We start from the raw sequence: 23589 nt of genomic DNA, 5'->3' as shown, positions 1-23589 counted from the left end.
GCAGATGCAGAGAGAAGCGGAAATCTTGCAAGTGGGTGATATTACGGTAGTAAATTGATTACCTTTGGCTCACCCTCTGTCCAGAGTTTTCACCAGCCCATGTGACCTGCCCTTCAAATATAACTTTAAAATTTTTAGCTCCTTAAATTATTCACACAACACAGTTTAGTGTGACCAGTTCCCTCACTGTTAAATATGTCCCATCAGACCACATCTGGAGCACGTAAGTCAGTTCAACATCCAACCCTTCAGAAAGACAATGACACCTCCTCTACTCTGCCTCATTCCAAGTACTAAGCTTCTGTTTCTTTTCCTTTCTTTTTTTTTTCTTTTCTTTTTTTTTTTTTTTAATGGAGTCTTGCTCTGTTGCCCAGGCTGGAGTGCAGTGGGGCAATCTTGGCTTACTGCAACCTCTGCCTCCCGGGTTGAAGTGATTCTCCTGCTTCAGCCTCCCAAGTAGCTGGGACTACAGGCACCCACCACCACACGTAGCTGATTTTTTGTATTTTTAGTAGAGATGAGGTTTCACTATGTTGGCCAGGCTGGTCTCAAACTCCTGACCTCGTGATCCACCTGCCTTGGCCACCCAAAGAACTGAGATTACAGGCATGAGCCACCATGCCTGGCCACTTCTGTTTCTTTCTCTGGGAGAATAATGACATTTTGAGCTGTCATTGTGCAAATGAAATGAAGTCATCTATTTAAGAACACTGAGCGTAACACCTGACATATAATAGGCTCTCCATCAATGTTGATAGTCTTTTTTTCCTATATTTGTTTTCATACAGCCTGAATCTCATCATCATTTTTCACAACTACATCTCAGTATTGATCCACATTGAGTGTGTCATCAGTTAAATATCTTGTCTGTTTAACATGCGAATTTTGTCCCATCCTGTAAAGGAAAAGCCTTTTGAGAAGAGCCTGGGGCACTGCTTTAGTATCCTTGTGGCTATCAGTAGAGAACTCCTCAAACTGACTGCTTGCTCCTGAGACTCTTCTATGGTCTTCCATTGATGGCACCACCATCTACCCAGGCTCCCAGGAAAGAACACTCAGTACACAACACACATACACATTCACGTATGAAGGCTTCCATATACACACAAATACATATGCCTGTTAAAGCTGAGAGGATACTACATACCAGATGCTTTGCTTTAGTAGAATGTTTTTTTATCCAGCCAAAAGGAAAAAATAAGTGTTGAAAGAGATCATCATACCCAAGCCAAGGGGTGGGGAAGTTGAGGTGAGGAGAGAAGAAAGAATCCAGACAGGTACCAGGATGTCATTGAAATCATGAACAAAACAAGAAAGCTGACATCTTTGTTATTTTCAACATTGTTCTGAAAATTCTAGCCAAAATACGAAATATACATTACAAACCAACATAGTATTAATAAAAAAGAAAAGCACTAGTTGATAATCTTTATATAAGTTGAAAAACAAAGAATAAACTAAAATCAAATTAATAAGTAGTAAATAAAATAACTATATATATTGTTTAAATTAATGAGATTCCTATATATAACAATAAGCCGTTAGAAGTTACCATAATAGAAATATCTCATTTGCAATAATAATAAACTACAAAATATCTGAGAACAATCAAGGAAGGTTTTTGACTATTTGAGGAGAACTATAAAAAGTTTATAGAGATATAAAAGATTGGTGAATAAATAGACAGTCATATCATATTCCTGGAGGGAAAGATTAAGTATTAAAAGGATGTCATTCCTAAAATTAATTCCCAGTTTTAATGAGATTCTGATTAAGAGATTCCAATGATTCTGTTTTGTAAGACAGAGAAGAGACAAGGACAAGGTAATTGGCAAAACATTAAAATTAACTTGGATTAGACACAGACAAAAGATTAATCATATCCTTACTGTAAAACTTAAAAACTCTTTCAAAACAATAAGAAAAACACTAAATGCTTTTAGAAAAATGAGGGAAAAAATAGACAATCAGAAAAATATAAATGGTTAATAAACAATTTCAAAAGTTTTTCATAGTAAAATACATACTGATTTTTAAAAGTCTATCATTTCTCATTTCCCAAATTGATGGATATTTTAAAATAATAAGGTTTAGATTATTAAATGAGAGATAACTACATTTTAATAAAATGAAAATATTTTAAAATAGTAACATACAGGGCTGGAGAGACAGAAAAAATGTAGGAACTCTGATATCATTGTGGTAAGTGTATAAATTGATGTGCCTCTTTTGGAAAGCAATTTGGTGATAAGTATCAAAAGCATTAGTAATATTTTCAGTAGTTTCATTTATTAAATATGTACAAAGAAAATAAAACCATGGATGAATGTTTACATACAAAAATGTTCATCTTTCAATGATGATCACAGAAACAGGATAGATAACTCTGAAACAGAGCTTTTATTATTGTTGACAATAATTTTGCAAATGACTTATCTGTCCATCATTGAATATAGTTAATTAGATTACAGAATTTCCATATAGCTGAATATTAGCATTCATTTCAATTTAATTACTGGAATATTTTTCAGGATATGTAAAAATACTGGTGGTATGGTGTTGACTGGGGGAAAATATCAGACAGCAAGTTAAATATATGTGCACAAAAGAAAAGACTGAAGTAAAATTACCCCCAAATTTTCGTAATTACTTTTCAATTTCAATTGGGAAAAACAAAAGACAGAAAGAGGGAGAGGAGGAGGAAGACAATGACGAAAACAAGAAGAAAGTGAGAATATCTAAGAAATTTTAAAAATATACTAGTAAGGGAGGGTGACTATTCATACCAGATATTAAAATTTAACAAAAGTTGCTGTAATTTAAATGACATAATTCTAATTTAGGCAAATAACTCATGGAAACAAAATAGATAACTCTAAAATAAGGATTATGTTACCCAATAATTTATAATAATTTATCTTTAAGAAGACGTGACAAATCAAAAGAGAACAGAAGATCATTGAACCGAAAGAACTAGTAAAGAATGTGGAAATAATTCCTGATGGATTATCACCCCAAACTTTAATACCCCACTTTGTCTGCCTGTGTATTTTTAAATAACCCACACTCATAGCTTCTGCCTTTATCAGGTTCTCTGTGCTCACAGACATTTTTGTAGTCATAGACTTATCTGTTATAACATATAAGGTTACAATAATTGGCCAACTACAGGTAATTCACATTTCTAATCCTTCTGTTTGCTTGTCAAAAGCACATCAGGAATGAGTCAACGTCAGTGCCTGCACCAGCCCTGTGCAGGGTTAAAAGAGAGCTTTTCTGCTCAAGGCACTTCCTCTATCTCCCCTGGCAAACAGACAGACACATAAACAACACTTACAGCCCAGGAAAGATGCTCAGGAACTGGTCTTGGTCCTGGGGTCCTTCGGCACTGGATTTTTCTGCTTTGGGTGTTTCTCTTACTCAAGCGAGGCTGTTGTGTGGGATGGTGCAATCAAGATCCTGCTGGCAGGGACACACTGATATATTTGGGTTTGGAACTAATAACTTGTTTCTGTTTTTGCTTTGATCAAGCAGCTCAGAGCCCAATGTGATGGCTGCTCACCTCTGGAGGCCTCTTGCTCACCTCTCTCTGATATTTCTGTACCACCCACCTGCCCATTCCCCTCATATCAGCTGCCTCAAGGGTTCATTTATTTTTTAGAATTCAAGAGATTTCGGTCAGCTGCCTCCCACTTTTTGTGGACTGAGGGGCAAGTGAGTAGGATGATTGATAGCTCAATCAAGGATGCCTGTGTGGGCAGTTTCCTGCCTCTCTGCACCTGGGTTTCCCTCTGGGAAACATCCCTATCCTCCTCTTCAGGATTGCCGTGAGGACCAGATGCCCACGCTCCGGAAACACATGTGCTACAAAAGCAGACACTGACCATAATTGGGAGATTTTCTAATTATAGCTCACATCTTGCAGGTAGCAAATGTCTTGCCTTTGGAAGTTGAGGTTCTTAGAAACTGAGCTGTGGAGGTTCATCAAGCAGGCAGCTTATTAAAACCAGACATACACCACTGCCTCTCATGGTGTGGGCTTTCCTCTGTGTAATGTTGGATTTCTCAGGTTAGCTCTGTTCCTGCTGCACCTAGGGATGAAACTGACTTTCTGCCGAGGAGAGCTGCTATGTATGAGAGAGCCGCATCCCAGCAATTGGTACCGATGGTAATGAAGGGGGAGTGTTATTCCTGGACAAACCATTAACTAGACTCAGCCAGACCCTCTTTCTTCACCTCTTTTTTGGCTTATAAACTTCCTGAGCACAATTCCCTCACCTGTGTATTTTTATTCCAGACTTCCCTTTCCTTGTGCACGTTCAGTACTCGTTCATCCAAGGGGAAAGGGAATTATTTATTGAGCACTTACTACAGACTTATAAAAAACGTATCAAGTCCTTGACCTACATTGTTTCATTTTATCCCCACAACAACATTGTGAAGTGTCACTGACACTTTTCTGCCTTTGGTGTTTCTCTTACCCTGGTTTCACCAATGAGGACCTTATCATAAACAGAGGTTTGGACTCGGCCTGATCTCAGCAGTAGGAATTGGCTGAGCTGATGCACTTTCGCCTCCAACTGAAGTAAACGGAACGAGTACAACACAGCACCAGGCTGAAGACGTGCCCTGTCTAGTTGAGAGGCAAACAATTTAAACACGTAATTACAGTAAAATATGATGAATGCAGTAACAGAGGTTTACGTGGGGTAGCTTGGAAGTGGAGAGAGGGGCGCAGCCTTCTTATGGGAAAGTTGCTGACTCAGCTCTTCAGAGGATGGACCATCGCCCTGAGCCCTAAGGGATGAGTGGGTGCCTACCAGGCAGAGGGTGGGGAAGGGAAGACTGAGGCTGAGGACAGGGTGTGCAAAGGAGCCCACGTGATGAGGAGTGGGAAGCACCTGTGAAGGCATGGATGCCTGCGTGGTTGCAGGCAGGTCACTCGGATGCAATCAAAGTTGGGCCAGGTTGAAAGAGGCCATAGATTCCTAGGACTGTGGACACTTGGCCCCACTTCCTGATTCTACTAACTCCCCTAGCCAGGGCTCAAACTTGTATTCCAGGTTGCTGCTACAGTTTCCATCTTCTCCCTTTACTTCTGGCCAGACTCTGGGGTTGTGGATGAGAAAGGGAAGTGTCTGTATCCATACCACCCTGAGTGCACCCGATCTCATCTAATCTTGGAAGCTAAGGAGGGTTTGGCCTGGGTTAGTACCTGAGTGGGAGAAATGGAAGAGATGGAAAAGTCCTCTGTTTCACAGTGTCATCCCCAAGAACCCATAGCGAATGCCACAGACATCACTACTAACAATTATATTCCTTTGAGTTAATGAGCCATCCTCAGTTAAGACACAAATGAACTGAAAGAAGTTGCTCACTAACTTATTAGGTGCTAGCTTATTAAATAGATTATTAAATATTACAGCTATTAAATACTAAGCTTATTCAATAGTTTATTCGACAGCTTGTTAAATAGGATGTAAGGCAGTGCCATGTAGTAGATACAAGTAATAATGATTATAATATTAAGAGCTAATATATACTGAACACTCTCAATGGACCAGGCCCTGAGCTAAGCACTTTACACGCATTGTCCCTTTAATCCTGAAAAAAAAGTTATTGCCATCTTTATTTCAGAGACCAGGGTGCTGAGGCTTGAGAGTGAAGCCACTTTCCCCAAGCTCACACAGCAAAGACATGGGGACACCGGGACTCCATCCACTGCAGGTTGTCTGACTGGGAACCCCCATGCACCTGGCAGGTGACAGAAATAGGAGGCATGTGCTGGGTTTGGAAGAGACACCTGGTGGGAGAGAGCCCTGTGGAGCCAGATGGGGCTGAAAACAAATGTTGAATGGGAGAAAAGTCGAGTTCCAGAGACACTACATGTAGCAGGATATGCTTTTTATAAAAAGTCCAAAAACACTAAACCTCAACAATATGTTCTTTCGGTTTGCATTTGTGTGTAACAGTAATTAAGAAGCAAGGTAACAATACACAGTAGATTCAGGATAGCAGGCTCCTCTAGAAAGAAGGAGAAGGGGCAGGAGACAGGATGGGGAGGAGCACATAAGTAGATGTAAATTACTGCTAATTTTTCTAGTCCTCGGTTTGAATGATGGGTTCATCAAGGGTCCATTACATAAATATGTGTTAAGTTTTTAAAAAATATAATAAAAGAGCCAGGTATAGTTTGTCTTGAACCACAATTATGAAAAAAAATCCAACTTTGTGCATCCAAGGATCAGTTTTTTTTAAATAAAGGATAAAAGGAATAAGAAATGAATAGCCAAGTACTCACTATCAAATTTGAGAGATAATCGCCTGGCCAACATGGTGAAACCCCATCTCTACTAAAAATACAAAAATTAGCCAGGCGTGGTGGCTCATGCCTGTAGTCCCAGCTACTTCGGAGGCTGAGGCAGGCGGAGAAACTCTCGAATCCAGGAGGTAGAGGTTGCAGTAGGCCGAGATGGCACCACTGCACTCCAGCCTGGGCGACAGAGGAAAACCCTGTCTCAAAAAAAAAAAAAAAAAGAAAAAGAAAAAGAAAAGAAAAAGAAAGAAAACAGTGTATATATAGTTGAAGCTCCTTGTGTTTTGTGTACCCATCCCCAATGCCATTTCCCTTTTTAGTCCCCAGAGAACACCTCATTCCTGACTAGTGTTTTATGTTCCTTTGCTTCTCTTTTAAAAATTTTCAATGCACACATATGCATCCATGAACAACAGATAGTGGTTTTTACATGACCGAAAACATTAATGAAATTGTATGATTCTATGCATAATAGCCTACTTCTGGCTTTATTCACTCAACACTATATTTTGGCATCGGTAGCACCACTTTCCTCATTTTTCTCATCTGTAGAGTATGTATTTTTTGTAACTTTTATTTCAGGTTCAGGTTCAGGTTTGTTATATAGGTAAACCTGTGTCATGGCGGTCTGCTGTACAGATTATTTCATCACCCAGGTGTTAAGTCTGGTACCCAATAGGTCTTGCTTTTTGTTCCTCTCCCTCCTCCCATCCTCCACCCTCAACTAGACCCCAGTGTGCTATATATTTCACATGAATGTGGTACAATTCATCCATTTACTCGGTGAAGGACATTTAGTTGTTTATATATTTTTGCTGCTACAAATAATGCTACCATCAACATTCTTAGACTTATCTCCCTATGCACATGTGCAAGAGTTTCTCTAGATCATGCCTTGAAATAGAATGGCAGGTCATGCACATCTTCAGCTTCACGAAGCAATGCCACATTGTTTCCCAAAGTGTTTGTGCCAGCCTGCACACCCACCAGCATTTTATGAGAGCTCCCATGGCTCTACATCCTCACCAACCTTGGTATCATCCAACTATTTCATTCTTGCCATTTTGGTGGGTATGGAGTGTTAGTGTGGTTTGGCATTTCTCTAATTACTAATGAGATGCAACATCTTTTCTTGTGTTTATAGGACATTCATGTAGCCTCTTGTAAAAGACATTTTTGTGGCTCTTGCCAAGTTTTTGTCTATTGGAATGTTTGTCTTTTTTTAATCAATGTACAGGCATTAATTCTATATTCTGGATATGCTTTTGTGGGTTTTTGTGTATGGGAAATATCTTTTCACTCACTTTTTTATTTTTAGTTGAACGACAGTTTAAAATTTTGCTAGTGCTAAACTTAGTTTTTTTCATTTTCAGTTTGTACTTCTGATATCTTGTTTAAAGAATTCTTCCTGACTTTGTGGTGATATATATGCAATCTCTAAAGCAACTTCTGTAGATATCAGGTTTCCAAATTTCCTGGCTATTTACTGTGTCGTTATTCTGTTGGTCTCTGTGCCAAAACCATCTTAACCACTGCAACTTTATAGTAATGTCCACTAGGGCAAGTTCTCTTCACTTAGTTGTTGACATTGCTATGTTACTGTTGTCTTCTTCTCTTCCCTGTTCTCCTTTTTCTTCCCTCCTTCCCCTTCCACCTCTCCCTCTCCTCCTCCTCCTCCTCCTTGTTCCTCTTATCTTCTTTCTTCTCCTGGAATATCTAAGCTATATTTTACTATTGCTCTATATGCTATACATTTTAGAATCACCTTGTCAATTTCCATGGAAAACCTTATTTAGATTTTGATTTCAATCATATCTCTCAACTATTGAATTTATCAATTATGTTGTAAAAATTCACATGTTTGTGACACGGAATCTTTCCACGATGGAACATGACATGTCTCTCCCATTTATTTAGAACTTCTTTAACATCTTTCTATAAAGTTTTATCATTTTTCACATAAAGATCTTGCACATCTTTTGTTAGATTTATCCCTAGGTTTTTGTTCTTTTGAAAATGGTATCTTTTTTGAATATTATCTTTTATGACTTTTTATTGCTAGTCTACAGAAATGCTCCATTAGTTCCTTTTTTAAACAGACAGATTTCAACTACTCAAGACTCAGACGGGAGTAGATGTGTCAACAGGCACTCAGCAAATTAGATATTCAGAACAGACATTCAGCAGACAATGGCATGGTTGTACTGATTACAAAATTCTTGAAATATTTCCATAATGGGGCCCCTTGATTTCTTTCCTGTCACGCTGGCCATCCTGTCCTCTCCCCGGGGACAGGCCCAGACCTCTCCAAGGTCCAGACACCACTGTATTAACACCAGGTATGGCACAGGGCTCAAGTCTTGTTCCACTGGGAAGGCCAGTGTCTGTTCTGGGTGTTTGATTCTCATACCTTGTGAGTTGTTAAATATCTTTAATATTATTTCTTAGGTTTGTATGCTGGTAGTAACTAAATACCAAGGGTGAAATATTAATCTGAGTGAATTCTCAACAAGAGGTGATCAGTTTTGGGTTTCAAGGACAGAGTCGGGAGATCTGAGATGTAACTAAGGAGATTCTATTCAGCACTGGCCTCTGATCAATCCGCCCTCCTCTGAAATCCCTGCAGCTTCACCATACTCTTCTTGAAGCTCCTGCAGGCACTTCAAATGCAACATGTTTTAGTTTAAATACATTATATCTGTCTGCTAAATCAGCTCTCTCTGTGCCTCCCCTAAATAGTGGAAGAGCTTCTCCGACGATCTTATCCCCTATGGTAGAAAATTCAAAATCATCCTAGACTGTGCCTCACCCTGATGTCCTCTTTTTTATCACGTACCAAGATCTGACAATTCTATTCCATGAAAAAATCTTTTGAGTCTGACCTCTTCTACAATCCCATTGCTGCTGTCAAGTTTTGGAATCGTTTCCTAAATGGTCTCTTGGCCTCTGTATTAGTCTGTTTTCACACAGCTATGAAGAAATACCCAAGACTGGGTAATTTATAAAGGAAAAAGGTTTAATTAACTCACAGCTCTGCATGGCTAGGGAGGCCTCAGGAAACTTACAATCATGGTGAAAGGGGAAGCAAACACGTCCTTCACAAGGTGGCAGGAGAAAGAAGTGTGAGGAGCGAAGCGGGAAGAGCCCCTTATAAAACCATCAGCTCTCACGAGAACTCACTCAGTATCATGAGAACAGCATGAAGGAAACTGTTCCCATGATCCAATCTCCTCCCACCAGCTCTGTCCCTAGACACGTGGGGATTACGGGGATTACAATTAGAGATGAGATTTATGTGGGGACACAGAGCAAAACCATATCAATCTCCAACCTCTTGCTCCTCCAGTCCCTGCCCCCGACACTGCTCTTGGCATTCCAGTCCCTGCCTGGTCCATAACCTCCTCCTTCTTCATCTGTGAAAGGGAGGGTAGTGGGAGCCATCAGCCTGGGCAGGGAAGAGTGTTTTCTCACTATACTGTTTAGAATGGTGCCAATACAAAGCACATCAACTTTCAGCCAGTTTATTACTGGGTTTAAATTCTCTACACACAATGCACTGCTTTTGCCTACACCTGAACGGTGTTCCCACTCACTCTCCTTGGTGTGATGCCGGAGATAATATGATCTGCTATGAAGGTTAAATAAAGCAATGTTCACTGAGAACTCAGCCCAGGCCCCTGTACATGCTGAGCATTTTGTTAATGTAACAATGATTAGTAATAGCATTGTTATTGGTTCCTCATCTCTGGCAAAGCCTTCCATGCTTGGCCTCCCTCACTCTCTTCCACCTTCCTAAACCCTACACTCCAGCTATGCCAAACAGTTTACTCTGCCTTAGACACACCAAGTTCTCCCATGTTCCTCAAGCCTTTGCAAATGCTCCTTATGCTGCTAGAATAATGAATGTCAATTCATCATTTAGGATCCAGCTTACAGTCATGCTTTCCGTGAAGCATTCCTCAAATTAGCCACACAAAAGGAGTGAATCCTCCCTGTATTCCCATGGCCCTCTGCTCATGCCTCCTCTTTAAAGCCTGCCTTCACTGGAGTTCCTGGAAGGAAGAGTCTGTTCAGCACTCATCTCTGTATCCACAGTCACCAAAATTGTATCTGCCCCATAATAAATGCCCAATACTTGCAGGGATTTTGCTTGTTGGCTTGTTTTGTTTTGCTGGAATGAACGAATAAATAAAAGGGAACGATTATGACTTCACCCTAAGCCTAGCTAAAAGTTTGGGTAGTGACAGTTTTGGTCATTTTGTGGAACCTGATAGCGGATCCTTCTTTCTATGCCAAAAAAAAAAAAAAAAAATCCCAAATAGTAGAGTACCTGTTTTCCTAGGGAATTGACCTCAGCAACCGAAGGAGAGGCGATTCAATGCAGGGAGGGTGATGAACAGGTCAACTCTGTCCTCGCAGCCGTCCCTGAGAGGGCGCTGTTCCCAAATCGAAGCCCCAGAGGCGGAGACTGAGACATCGGCGCTCTCCCCCGGGACTGGGTCAGCATCCCTCTACCCGCGCGGCCGCAGGTCTGGAGCGGAGCGCCTGCCCACAAACATGGCGGCGCCCTGCGCGGCTTCCCGTCGCCGGGACCGTGGGGCCGGCCCTGCCTTGCCAGTACTCGGGGACTTCCTCCGCGCTCCGGCTTCCTGCCCAGCTGGCATTTAAACCAGCGCCTGGGGCTGCAGGATGCTGCTGCGGATGCGGAGCTGTCCGCGGGCTGGGCAGCGTCGCCGCCTCCCCTGAGCCGCCTCGGTCCGGCAGGAGCGGAGCCGAAGCATCCCTTGCTGCACGCAGGGCAGAGCAGGCAAGGGCTGGGGGCCGATCGGGGACCCCGGCATCTGGCAGTTTCCTTGCAGGTTCGACTTTAATTTCCAAGATTGCACCCCTCCTCCTCTAGCCCAGATCATTAATCCTCCCTCCGGCCTGGGCTGCTGGATGCAGCGGCGGCCGGACTTGGTCCCAGGAGCAGGGAGAGTGCGCTCCCGGCCCTCCTAGCCGCGTGCCCGGGCCATGGTGCGGCTGAGCTCCGCGCTTGGGTGAGGCGGCGGCGCGGCTCGGAGCCCGGTGGACCGGTCCTACGGGACATCTTTCCCTGAGGAGGAGTCTTCCCCTGGGGCTGCGTGCCGGGGACGAGCGGCGGCCGCGATGTTCAGCTGGCTGGGTACGGACGACCGCCGGAGGAAGGACCCCGAGGTTTTCCAGACGGTGAGTGAGGGGCTCAAGAAACTCTACAAGAGCAAGCTGCTGCCCTTGGAAGAGCATTACCGCTTCCACGAGTTCCACTCGCCCGCCCTGGAGGATGCCGACTTCGACAACAAGCCCATGGTTCTGCTGGTGGGCCAGTACTCCACTGGGAAGACCACCTTCATCAGGTGAGCCGGCCCAGGGTCCCGGCAGCCCACCCCGGAGCCCAGCACCTAGTCCCTCCGGTCACTCCTGGTGCTCCACTCCTGACAGGGGACCAATGGGAAGCCTTCAGTTGAGGGCTCTGAAGATATATGTGTGTGTGCAGGCGTCAAAATCTTACCCCATAATTTTTGCTGGTCCCCCTTCCCATGCTACCCAATACCTGTACACTCTACTTGGCCCTTGGCTCTAGTGGTCAACCTGAAGTATTCAAGTGTAAAGCCATTCCTGGTCTCCCCATCTTATGGATGATGAAATCGAGCCCCAGGAGGCACAATGGAAGAGCTCCTGGTCTCTGGAGCGCCTCATGCTGGTGGGGATGTCTTGCATCTTCACTTTTTAGAAACACATCATTTCGGGCAAAACCTCTTCCCTTGCTTTTCAAGGGGCTTGGCACTCACTTGGGGGCCTCACAGTTGCAGCTGAGTTCTGATGGGTGCAGGCCTGGGGACGGAGGTGGCCTGGGGATGCTACTTGTCCTTCTTTTATCATTTCCTTCTCTAAAGCAGAGCTCCTGTGTATATATGTATCTTGGAGACTCGACGGAGTCCAGAAGCAGAATGTTTTTTTTTTTTCTTTTCTCTTATTTGATCTTAATGGCTCGATAATAATATTAAAGACTCTTAGAGGTGGAAGGGATATTGGCATTGTCTCATCCAGTTCCTGACTTTGCAGGTGAGATAACTGAGGCACAGAGAAGTTAAATGAATTGTGCAGAGCCATCTAAAGAGTGGGCAGCAGACCTGGGATCTAAGTCCTAGATGCATGTGAGGAGATGGTTGGCTAAACGCCTGTAACTCTGAGAGTGAGTCATCCATTCCCTTCAGTTACAGAATCCATGGGCTGGAGAGAAGCTCAAGAAGTCAATTTGTTCACCCTGCATTCAGAGAGGTCCACCAGAGGCCCTTCCTATCTTTAGATAACAGGCTTCTCTCCAGTCGTCAATCCTCCCAACTTCAAGGCCGGCCATTTTTCTTGGCCTCTTTTACAGCCATTCCAAACTGTTGAGAATGCTGTGGCCCTCTGTCTTAAGAGTCAGGCTCCCACAGACTGAGAATGGAGTTTGGTGGACCCCCAAAGTCAAGCGTGCTCATCTCCTGCAGAGGGTTTGGAAAGCAGGGGTACCCGTGTTCCTATTCCTTGGCTGTCTGAGCATCCACAGCATGTGAAATGCTGTGCTTTGTTTGGTGAGGAGAGCAGAAAAGTTAACAGTCTAGTTACTAATTTTCTAGGTACTAATTTTCTCTAACATCGACCTTGTAACACAAGCCTTCTGGAAGTAGCACCATGCTAATAGGTGATGTCTAAACACAACACCACATTGAGTTTGTCCTTGTGGAGTACACAGCCTAGGGCTCAGCAGCTTTAAGAGGCCAAGTGATTTCTGAAGGAGTTTGGGAGATGGGCCTGTTGGCTCTTGTATGTTTTGTATTGATAGAACTGCAAGAGGCCTTTGAGATTAATCTAATCCATTGCTTCTTAACTTTCTATCTTTAGAAAAATGTACATGCATCCCAAATTTGCATATAATGTTGGGAGTGCAAGGGCCATCTTTGGACTTCAGGGTGGGAATCCCTGATCTAAGCCATGCCCCTTGTTTTATTAAGCACCCATTGCTGCCAAAGGCACTTCAGAGCTGCCTGGGTTGTGTGCAGGGTTTCCTTTGTGAGCCCTGGCCTCCACTTGGCCCATTCATGCCTCAAGGGAAATACAGGCCATTTGCAGATGGCCCTTGCCCTCTCAGCCTTCCCTGGCTCTCTGCACATATGGTATTTATAACCTTTCCTACATTATTTGTAGCTTCTCCTTCCTGGAGTACGATCACTGACAAGACAACATCCATGCCTTAGCATCTCCGGGGCCTCTTCCAGGGTCTCAGCTATAGGAGGTTCCCAGCAGACATTTTGCAGAATGGAAGGGAAGATGGGGAGAGGCGAGGATCCCCAAGCAGCAGACAGGTTTAAGTGCCTTTTGTCTGAGACACTCTACCGGCTTTGCCTGAGTCATCGCTGGCTGTTAACTGGGTCTAAGAAAGTGGCAGAGTCAAATTGCCATAGATGATTCCTTATCTGAGGGAGACAGCAAGACTGGGAGAGACAGATCTCTCTTCTTTCTTATCCTCCATGTGCAATAGTTCCCTCTCTCCACTCATGTCAGCAACTGAATTTAGCTCATGCGTCAAAAGCTGTCTCCCCTTGGGGGAGTGTCAGCCAGCACTGTAGGAGGGGTCGTACCACAGGGAACCCTCCAGAACCAAATCGTGTACTTTTCTTCTTTCTCATAAAATCCAATAAACAGTTGTTTTTAATTGGAAAATATAGAAAAGAATAAATTTAAAGAAGAAAGAAAGTCACCCATAATCCCATGACTTAGGAGAAGCTATTTTAATTTACATATAAAACATTTATATATAAAGCATATAATTTATATATAAAATATATTTCCAGTATTTGTAGCTATTTTATAGCACAGTTGAGATCATGCTGTACATGTAATTTTGTGTGCTGGCTTGTTTGTTTTTTTTTTTTTTTTTTTTTTGAGATGGAGTCTCACTGTGTCACCCAGGCTGGAGTACAATGGCACAATCTCGGCTCACTGCAACCTCCGCCTCCTGTGTTCAAGCAACTCTCCTGCCTCAGCCTCCCAAGTAGCTGGGGTTACAGGCGCCCGCTACCACGCCTGGCTAATTTTTGTATTTTAAGTAGAGATGGGGTTTCGCCATGTTAGGCAGACTGGTCTCGAACTCCTGACCTCAGGGTGTCCACCCACCTCAGCCTCCCAAAGTGCTGGGGATTACAGACGTGAGCTACTGCATCTGAGTTTTTCTTACTTATAGCGTGAACATTTCCCATGTTATAAGCATTATTTGTAAGCATTATTTTTAACAACTGCATACTATTTCACTGTTTGTATATACAATTATTCATTTAACTAATGAGTAATAACTAATGAATAGCATTGTTTTTAACAGCTACATACTATTTCATTGTGTGTATATACGAGTCTTCATTTGCTTAATCTACTTCTCTTGGATGTTTTAGGCTATTTCTAATTTTTTGTTATTGTAGAATAATTCTGAATATCTCTGTGTATAATATTTTTTCCTATATTGTGTGTGTGGTTTTTTTGGTTTTTGTTTTTGTTTTTTGTTTTTGTTTTTTTTTTTTTTTGAGATTCCCAGAAGTGGAATTGCTAGGCCAAAGGTTGGGCAGAGTTTTGTTTAAATTATTTTTTAACTTTAAAATTTTTGTATTAAGAGTCATATTTGGCAGTTGTTTTCCAAGAGGGTGAGTTGACACTGCATCCCTTCCCCAGAGCGAGTGAGGCTGCTCTGGGGTGGATAAATGCGTCCATGCCTAGGTCTCAGAAGGTCTCCTCCCCTCCCTTCTCCCATCCCTGCTTCTCGCCTTGATTCTCGTCTCCATCCCAGGCCTGAACCTGTGAGGGGCCTTTTCCTCAGAAACAAAGACTTGCCTCTTCATTCCCCCAGTTCTTGGCGTTTTGCCCCTGAGGGTCCATCTACTTTGTTATATGTGCTCGCCACGGGGTCTATTTCTTGTCTCAGGAAGAACACACAGAAAAGGACATTCTTCTAATAACTAATTAATGTGCTGTGATCTTTGCCTGAAATAACTTCCCTGGCCTAAGGCCCGGCAACACAGAGTAATAAAATAAACAGTAAATTGGCTTGGCGGCTGCCCTCTCCAACACAGGCTGCCTCTTTGGAGTACAGTAGCTCTGTGTCCTCTGGCCCTGGCAGCCTTTCCTCCTGCCTCTGCTATTCTTCTCCGTTTGCTATTTCTCTGCCTGGCATGCAGCCTTGAATCCCTCCTTCCTTAGACCATCTGGCCCCTGGTCACTCTTTCTTGCTGCCTACTTCTGTGGCCCCTTATTCTGCAGGTAGTGGAGGTGAGTAGCTGGCTGCTCCAGGGGCCGAGAAAGGCCTGAGTACTTCCGTGGGCCATGAGGGAGGCCTCCCGGGACCTTGGCAGAGCTGAGATAGGGGCTCTAGCGGGTTGACTGTGGGGCCTGGGGCTGCAGAGCTAGGCTGCCCTGGGCTCCACAGGGAGGCTGGGCTGGTCTCGAGGGTTGCACGGACCTTCTATCATGTGACTTGGACTCTGAGGCATGAGCACACGGTGGGGCTGCTGGGAGTCCACCCTGAGGGCTACTGAGCTGGCCCTTTCAGCTTCTCCCACTTCAGGAGACTGTGACCTCCCACCCCAAAGGCGACCTGGCATTTGCTGTGGCTGCACCAGCTCTCATCACCACCCTGACATCCCCACCCCAGACATTACAGCGCCACCGCACCGGGAAAGATGGTTCTCCAGAAAGCCAAAGGGATAAAGTAAGAGGACCACCACCCCAGTGGACCCACTCACTGCAAAGTCCATCCTGCCAGGCACAGCCCCTGCATCGCCTTCAGCCCTGTCCACCCACCGAGGCCAGGGGATGTCCTTAGTCTGTCAGGGTTCTGATCTGCTGGCTCTCTAAAGGGGCCTGGGTGAAAATCCACCTGCTTCTTACAAGGCCTGAGTGTTACACAAGGGAGCAGAAGGCCTTAAGCCAGAGAAACTGTGTCTACGTGCCTCAGCCTGGCTTAGGGGCTGCCTTGTAAGTCAGGTGCCTGGAAGTCATCAGGAAAAACATTTACTGGGAGGAGAAAGACCTCTGGGGAAAGGTCTCCCTCCCATTCCCATTGACAGTGGGACGAAGGCCATGGAACACAGTCCAAGTCAGCAGAATCCAGCTCCACCACTTCCTGCCCGGAGACCTGGTTAGGAAGGTCTGACAGAGGTCAGGCCACCTCCCCTTTCTGACCCGCAGTTTCCTTATCCATAAGATGCGAATAGTAATAACTGCCTCACAGCATTACTGACCGGATTCAGGGGGAGGCAGAACCAGTTTAGCACCAGCTGTGCTCCAGGCCCCGCGCATGGGGCTTTATCATTTCCTCTCCTCTCTTGAGCTGACTCTGATATGAGCTTAGAGGCAGGCTCTCAGGAAGGTGCGGGAAGGCCCTTCTCCAGCACGAAGGGGAGGGCTGGAGAAGAGGCACGTCGCTGAGCTCTGGGGATGGTGCCGAGTAGTGCCCTGGGCGGGCTGGCCTGTCGCAAGGAGGCTGGACTGTCTGGCCACCAGATTCTCCTTCGTGCTGGAATCCCTTCATCACGTGGCTGAGGGTGCTTTCGACAGGGCCAGTTATAGCTGCTCCAGGGAACACGGAGCTGACTCATGCCTCAACTTGGCTGTGGAGTCTCCCATCCACTTCCTCGCTTGTGTCTATGGGGTGTGTTACAGTCTCCCTCAAACCCACGAGGCCAACAGGGCGAGTATTATCATCCTGGACTCAGTCTGTCCTGTCTCCCCTCATTCTCGTGTGTCCCTGTCTCCGCTGTTCCCACCCTGGCCTGAATTAACTTTTCTTTTTTTACACGGCTGTGGGAACGTTTTCTCCTGGCAACAGAGGCAATCTGTATCGCTCCCCATAAAGAATCAGTGCATGAGATTCCTCAATAGATTTTTCCTTTCTGGACACAGTGGTGGCTTTGTTACAGGGGCACCCGCTGCTGTAAGCCATACCCAAATGTCCCTGAGAATTTACCCCACCCGACTGTGCTGCCTGGACTTGCTGGTGGCCTCGTTAGACTCAGTGTTTCCCCAGACCCATGTGTGGCCAGCAAGTTTTGGGTCATGTGGGTTTAGCAGGACAAACCCCAGGCCCTTGCCTGACCACCTCAGGCTGCGGTCCTGTAACTTCTCCGGAAGCCACCCTGTTAGGCTGGGAAGCCTTCGCTCATCTGCTGAGAACACCACGTCCCTCTCAGGGGTGGAATTTGAGATGCCTGTGTGAGGACGATCCTTCATCACTGCTGTTTGGCCCTGTTCATTCTGGGCGTTTTTGAGGCTGCCTCAGAATGGTTCTTTTCAGCCCTCTCTGTTTCAGCTGTCCCTGGAGCCTTTGTTGATCCCTACTTCCCGCAATCCACTGTTGCTGCTCCCTTGCAGAGCCCTGCTTAGGGCTTCTCATCCACACACTCACTAGGTCAGCTGCCCGGGCAAGCAAAGATAAATGGGGTTTCCCAATCAGGGTGGAATCTTTCTCATGAAGGATAATCTTGCCCGACTGTTTGTAAATCCAAAAGTGTCCTTTTAGAGCCCTTGGGGCCAGGGACCTGCTCTGATCACGTGATAGCAGCAGCTTTGGGATGCCACACCCCAGTCACTGAGGCCAAGCAGGGAACCCCACAGCTGATATTTATAGAGATGAGTACACTCCTGCGTTTGCAGGCCTCAAAGCCTCACCTCCCCTCCAAGGCCTGGCCCTGCCTGCCTCCTGCCAAACCATATTTCTTTGTGGCCTTCTTGTCCCATTCATTGTTCTAAAAGGGAGCTCAACCCTTTTGGCCTGTCCCTAAAGATGGCTGCATTTCCTGGTCAAGGCAGGAAAGGTGAGTGAAGTGGTTAGGAGCATGAACGCAAATCCAAGTGCCAGGTTCAAATCCTAGCCCTGTTACTATTTACTGAGTGCATCACCTGGGGCACATCATTAAACCTTTATCTCCTCCTTCTTCAAATGGAATGATAATCTAGGTAATTTAAGGTACTGGTTAAAAGCTTAACTTCTGCAATGCATTTAATCCTCAGAACACCCTGTGAGATAGGTTTTCTTATTAGGTCCATTTGATGAGGAAGAGCATAGTGCTGACATCATAGTATATGGGAAGGTGAAATGAGATAATCCATGGAAAATTTAGAATAACATCCAGCACATCGCAGGTGCTCAGTCAGTTTGAACGATTACCCGCCATGTTATGGAGGGAGGTACTGAGGTTCCCTGAGTTAAGTACCCCCTGAAGAGCATAGCCCTCAAGGTTAGAGGAAGCAGGTTGACTGGCCCCAGGCCACTGAGATTCCCAGCTTCTCCCAGGAGGCCCTGAAGGAGAAGGTATTCTGAGAAGGCAGGAAGTGCTAGCCAAGGGTACAGCTGTTAGGATTCACTCTCATCACAACCTCGGTGCCAGCTTTCAGAAGGATCCTCTGACCAGAGGAAATCCTGCCCTCACCCTCCGATCACTGAGCTGGGATCTGGAGGGATGAGGGGCTTCCCAAGACAACCTGAAAGCCATCTGTGCCCTCTGTGGCAGGTGGCCTTTGGACAGGAGGGCTCCAACTCTCAGCGGATCAGCAGCTTCCTCCAGGGCTGGCTGCCGAGGCTCCCCCTTGGGGACGGAGCCCATAGCAACCTGACTTTAACTACCGTGGAACCGCAGAGTGAATTCACAGCTCAGAACGCTGCTCAGAGGCACAAATGGGATGTTGATGAGTGGGAGGAAGCCCTGGCGAGCCTCCCTGGCCACCACCCCTCTGTGCAGACCGGGCCTGCTGCTGCAGTCCACCTGCGCTGGCCCGCCTTAGGGAGTCACAGGATGGGCAGAGAGCGAGGGCATGGGCCCTGGAGATGTGGCCTCTGGTACTAGCTCTGCCCTGTCGGCCTGTGGGACCTTATCAGCTCGCTGGGCAGTGGTTTCCTCAGGGTAGAAGACAGTTGAAGAATGAAGGATTTGGTCAGACTGATGTGCATGTGGATTCCAGCTCTGTTACTAGCTGTTTAACTTTAAGAAGCCATGTAACCCTTCTAATCCTCAGTTTCCTCAGTGCCTGCCTATCTATAGGGCTCCTGTGAGAACCCAAGGAGATGCTGTTGTCAAAACATTTAGCATAATGTGTGACACGTGGAAAGGCTATGGAACGTCAGCAGTTATTTCAGTCAAATGAAAGGCTGGGTCCAGAGCAGGTTACCAACACTGGCTGGACCTAGAATCAGCTGGGTAGCTTGGAGAAGTAGCAGTGTCCAGGGCCCTACTCCTGATAGAGAGAGAGGGGACTTTGGGCTCTCACCGCATAGGCTCGGAGAAGAGCAGAGAGTCACCTACCTTCCCGGGCCACAGCCAGAAGCTCAGAGGAATAGTCCGCTCACCATCCCCCTGTCCTTTCAGGAGTGGCCACCAACGAGGGGCAGAGCTGTGTGGGTGTGAGTGACACAGATGGGCGCCACCCAGAAATGCATCCTTCAGGCAGCAGATCAGGGACAGACTTTTAGAACAGGAGGCACCTGTTCTATCACCTTGTTTAGCCTCTTAAAGGGAATGGAGGATGGGGCCCAGAGAGGGAAGGGGGCCTGCCTGAGGCTGCACAGTGAGTGAACGGGACCAGATCTTGGACCTCTGGCCCCCTCCTGGCCCACACTAAAGGACAGAAAGAGAACATGTTAAAAACCATTCCATAAAAATAAACAAACCCCTTCCTCTTCTTCGCCTGTCTGGTTGGGATAGTGTGTAAACTCCCCTACTGCCATTTGTCTTCCATCTAGGAAGAATTGAAACAGTTGAAAGTTATTTGTAAAATTGTAAGTGGTCAGCAATGTGGCCGTTAAATTAGCCAGTAGTAACCCATATAATGGAATTCTACGTTGTCATTAGGAGGAATAGAATAGATCTGTCCTGCTATGTCCTAAACATATTAAGCATAAAAAGAAACACGTGCATTGATAATATCCATGTCATCATCACAGGATCTGTACATTCCTGCTTGTGCACATTACAACACCCTTCATGGTTACAAAGCATGCACACGTTGTGGGGAGGGGTGTGTGTGTGTGGGTGTTGGGTGCGGAAGGAAGGCATTGACAGATAAAAGGTAACTTTTTGACACCTATTTAGGTAGTGCAGGTAAAAAACCAAACACATGTTTTAAAACATAGCACAATTATAATCTCTGTCTGGGAATCCTACCATATACTATACTTTTGTAATGAAATTGCCTAATACCCAAGGGCACAAGGGAGGACTCATTTGTTGAACATATCTGTTTTTGCCAGGTGCTATACAAGGCATTTTGAATGTAGTCTCTTCTTTGAAAGTTGGAATTAAATGGATAATGACAAGAAAAATAGAATGAAAGGTGTGCAGGTTGCTTCTATGCTAAAAAACAAGATCAGGTGGCTAGGCGCAGTGGCTCATGCCTGTAATCCCAGTACTTTGGGATAGGCCAAAGCAGGTGGATCACCTGAGGTCAGAAGTTCAGGACCAGCCTGGCCAACATGGGGAAACCCCATCTCTACTAAAAATACAAAAAAATTAGCCAAGCATGGTAGCAGGCACCTGTAATTCTAGCTACTCCGGAGGCTGAGGCAGGTGACTCATTTGAACCTGGGAGGTGGAGGTTGTAGTGAGCTGAGAACACGCCACTGCACTCCAGCCTGGGCAACAGAGTAACACTCCATCTCAACAAAATAAATAAGTAAGATCATAAATGTGTAGATCTGTGTGAACACTTAATAACATAGTACTTGTGAGCATGGGACATTTCTGGAAGGATACAGGATACAAAATACAGATACTAGAGGTGTAGGATAGGATGGAGATTCATTATTCTTTCTTTTCCTTTCTTTCTTTTTTTTTTTTTTTTTTTTGAGATAGAGTTTCACTCTTGTTGCCCAGGCTGTAGTGCAATGGCATGATCTTGGCTCACTGCAACTTCTGCCTCCTGGGTTCAAATGATTCTCCTGCCTCAGCTTCCCTAGTAGCTGGGATTACAAGCTCCTGCCACCATGCCCAGCTAATTTTTGTATTTTTAGTAGAGACAGGGTTTCACCATGTTGGCCAGGCTGGTCTTGAACTCCTGACCTTATGATCCGCCTGCCTCGGCCTCCCAAAGTGCTGAGATTATAGGCGTGAGCCACCATGCCTAGCCAGAGATTCATTTTTCGTAGTATACCTTTTATATTTTTTGTGTTTTGTATCACATATGAGCTATTTTTATATTAAAGAACTAACCAGTTAAATAAAGACCTATGAAAAGCCAGCAGAGTCTATGGAAAGTTTAGTTCTAACCATGCCTTTGTGTGGGTACTTCAGCAGGTTACCTTCAGTTATGGAGTCTGTAATACTCTGTGTAAGAATCATTTCAATCCATGCTTTGTTTCTGAGCCTAAACCTTGCTCCTTCCACACCCGCCCACGAGCCCCCAACTGATTGAGAAAGGGAAAAAGATAAGGACCAAAAAACAGAATATTTTAAGTTCAGCTGAAATTCCACCTGCTCTACAAAGTTCTTTGGACTCATTATCTAACAGGCATTTCTCCCAGCCATGAGATCTTGCTGCTGTGGCTCTGCCCTCCCCTCTGACTCGCATGTTGTCTGCCTTATAGTAGACATGCCGTGTTGATCTTTGAGCAAAATGCCTGCATTAGGACTGTGCTCCTTCTTGCTAGGTACCTGCTGGAACAGGACTTCCCAGGCATGAGGATTGGGCCCGAGCCCACCACAGACTCCTTCATTGCGGTGATGCAGGGAGACATGGAGGGGATCATCCCTGGGAACGCCCTGGTGGTGGATCCCAAGAAACCCTTCAGGAAACTCAACGCCTTTGGCAACGCCTTCTTGAACAGGTGAGTGTGGAGGGGAACACAGCACTTTCGGGTGCTCTCTTTTCTTCTTCTTGGAGTAATGGGGGGTGAAAGAACAATAGGCAGGGTCTTGGGAGGCTTGGTGCCTAGAGTCTCCTGTCAATCTTTCCATACCTAGATTGTCCCTTGCTTGCTGAGAGTGTAACTGAGTCAGTTGTGAGATGCAGCAGCTGCAAATGCTGGGCTGATTCCTCCTTCTCAGGGAGCAAGGAAGGATACGGCATTGACTTAGGTCACATTCCCCTACCCTGCACCTACCCCTGGTAAAAGTGGAGGAGGATGCTCCATGTAGTTCCCAGCATTTGCCTAAACGTGCAGTGGCTGGGATTTGCATCCAACTGGAAGGAGGCAGACGAAGGTTCTCTTCTGTTCACGGATATTGTTTCTACCTGGTGGGAAGAACCCCGGACTTCAGAGGGAAGCCTTGGGTTTGAGCACTGACTCTTCTACTAAATTAAATGAGCTTGCACAGGTCACCTCTCTTGCCCCAGGACAAGTTCAGCCTTGCAGATACCAAGATCATCATGACGATTTGAACAGAGAAAACTCTAGGAATGCTTGGCAAACTAATCTGGGCCTTCGCATTAATTGTTCTGTTTAACCAGAATGCAGGCTGATCCCCTGCTCACGCTTATTACACTTATAAATCCAGTTTCACATGTGCATGGTAAACACTTTGAAAATAATTTTAAAACTCCTTTTTCTACTTGGAGGTGTTTAGAGTAGAGGTAATGAATATGGGCTTTGCCTTCAGATAGACCTGGGTTCAAATCCTGCCTAACACTGTGGCTCTTGAACAAGTTACAGACCTTCTTTGTTTCTTATTTTTCCCATCTGTAAAATAGGATAATAGGAGTTAAAGGAGAAATAAGTGGGACAGTGAACAGAAAACACTTCGTGCCTGGCACATAGTAACCAACAGGTTAGTTAGTGATAGTGTTATGTCTTGTTTCATTTGATTCCTTAATTGTTTAGTGAATGGAATAGGCATCTGCTGTGGCCATTTTTCAGTTGTGGAAGGTGAGGCTCATTGCCCAAAGGATTCTCGATGTCTCTTATTCCAAATATATATATATATATTTTTTTGGTGGGACGGAGTTTCACTCTTGTTGCCCAGGCTGGAGTGCAATGGCGTGATCTTGGCTCATCGCAACCTCTGCCTCCCAGGTTCAAGCAATTCTCCTGCCTCAGCCTCCTGAGCAGCTGGGATTACAGGCATGTGCCACCACGCCTGACTAATTTTGTATTTTTTTTTTTTTTTTAGTAGAGACAGAGTTTCTCCATGTTGGTCAGGCTGGTCTCAAACTCCCAACCTCAGGTGATCCACCTGCCTTGGCCTCCCAGAGTGCTGGGATTACAGGCATGAGCCACCGTGCCCAGCCCCAAATAATAT

General features: G+C 45.3%; 2 protein-coding genes across 2 annotated transcripts in view; one reads left to right on the top strand and one right to left on the bottom strand.

Annotated features, from left to right (window-relative positions):
* Positions 1–10849, bottom strand: part of CAPN14 (calpain 14) — a 59208-nt gene extending 48359 nt beyond the window's left edge. Inside the window, exon 1 of the mRNA XM_015112047.3 lies at positions 10647–10849. The gene's annotated coding sequence lies outside the window, so the exon portion shown is untranslated. The remainder of the gene's footprint in view (positions 1–10646) is intronic.
* A 17-nt stretch (positions 10850–10866) lies between these two features.
* EHD3 (EH domain containing 3) overlaps positions 10867–23589 on the top strand; it is a 33100-nt gene continuing 20377 nt past the window's right edge. Inside the window, 2 exon segments of the mRNA NM_001257730.1 lie at positions 10867–11691; positions 22002–22178. Of these exon segments, the coding sequence (NP_001244659.1) occupies positions 11465–11691; positions 22002–22178 (404 nt within the window). The 5' untranslated portion in view covers positions 10867–11464.

The sequence above is a fragment of the Macaca mulatta genome, chromosome 13, assembly GCF_049350105.2.
Source record: "Macaca mulatta isolate MMU2019108-1 chromosome 13, T2T-MMU8v2.0, whole genome shotgun sequence".
Lineage (NCBI taxonomy): Eukaryota > Metazoa > Chordata > Mammalia > Primates > Cercopithecidae > Macaca > Macaca mulatta.
This window is presented reverse-complemented; position numbering and strand designations above follow the sequence as displayed.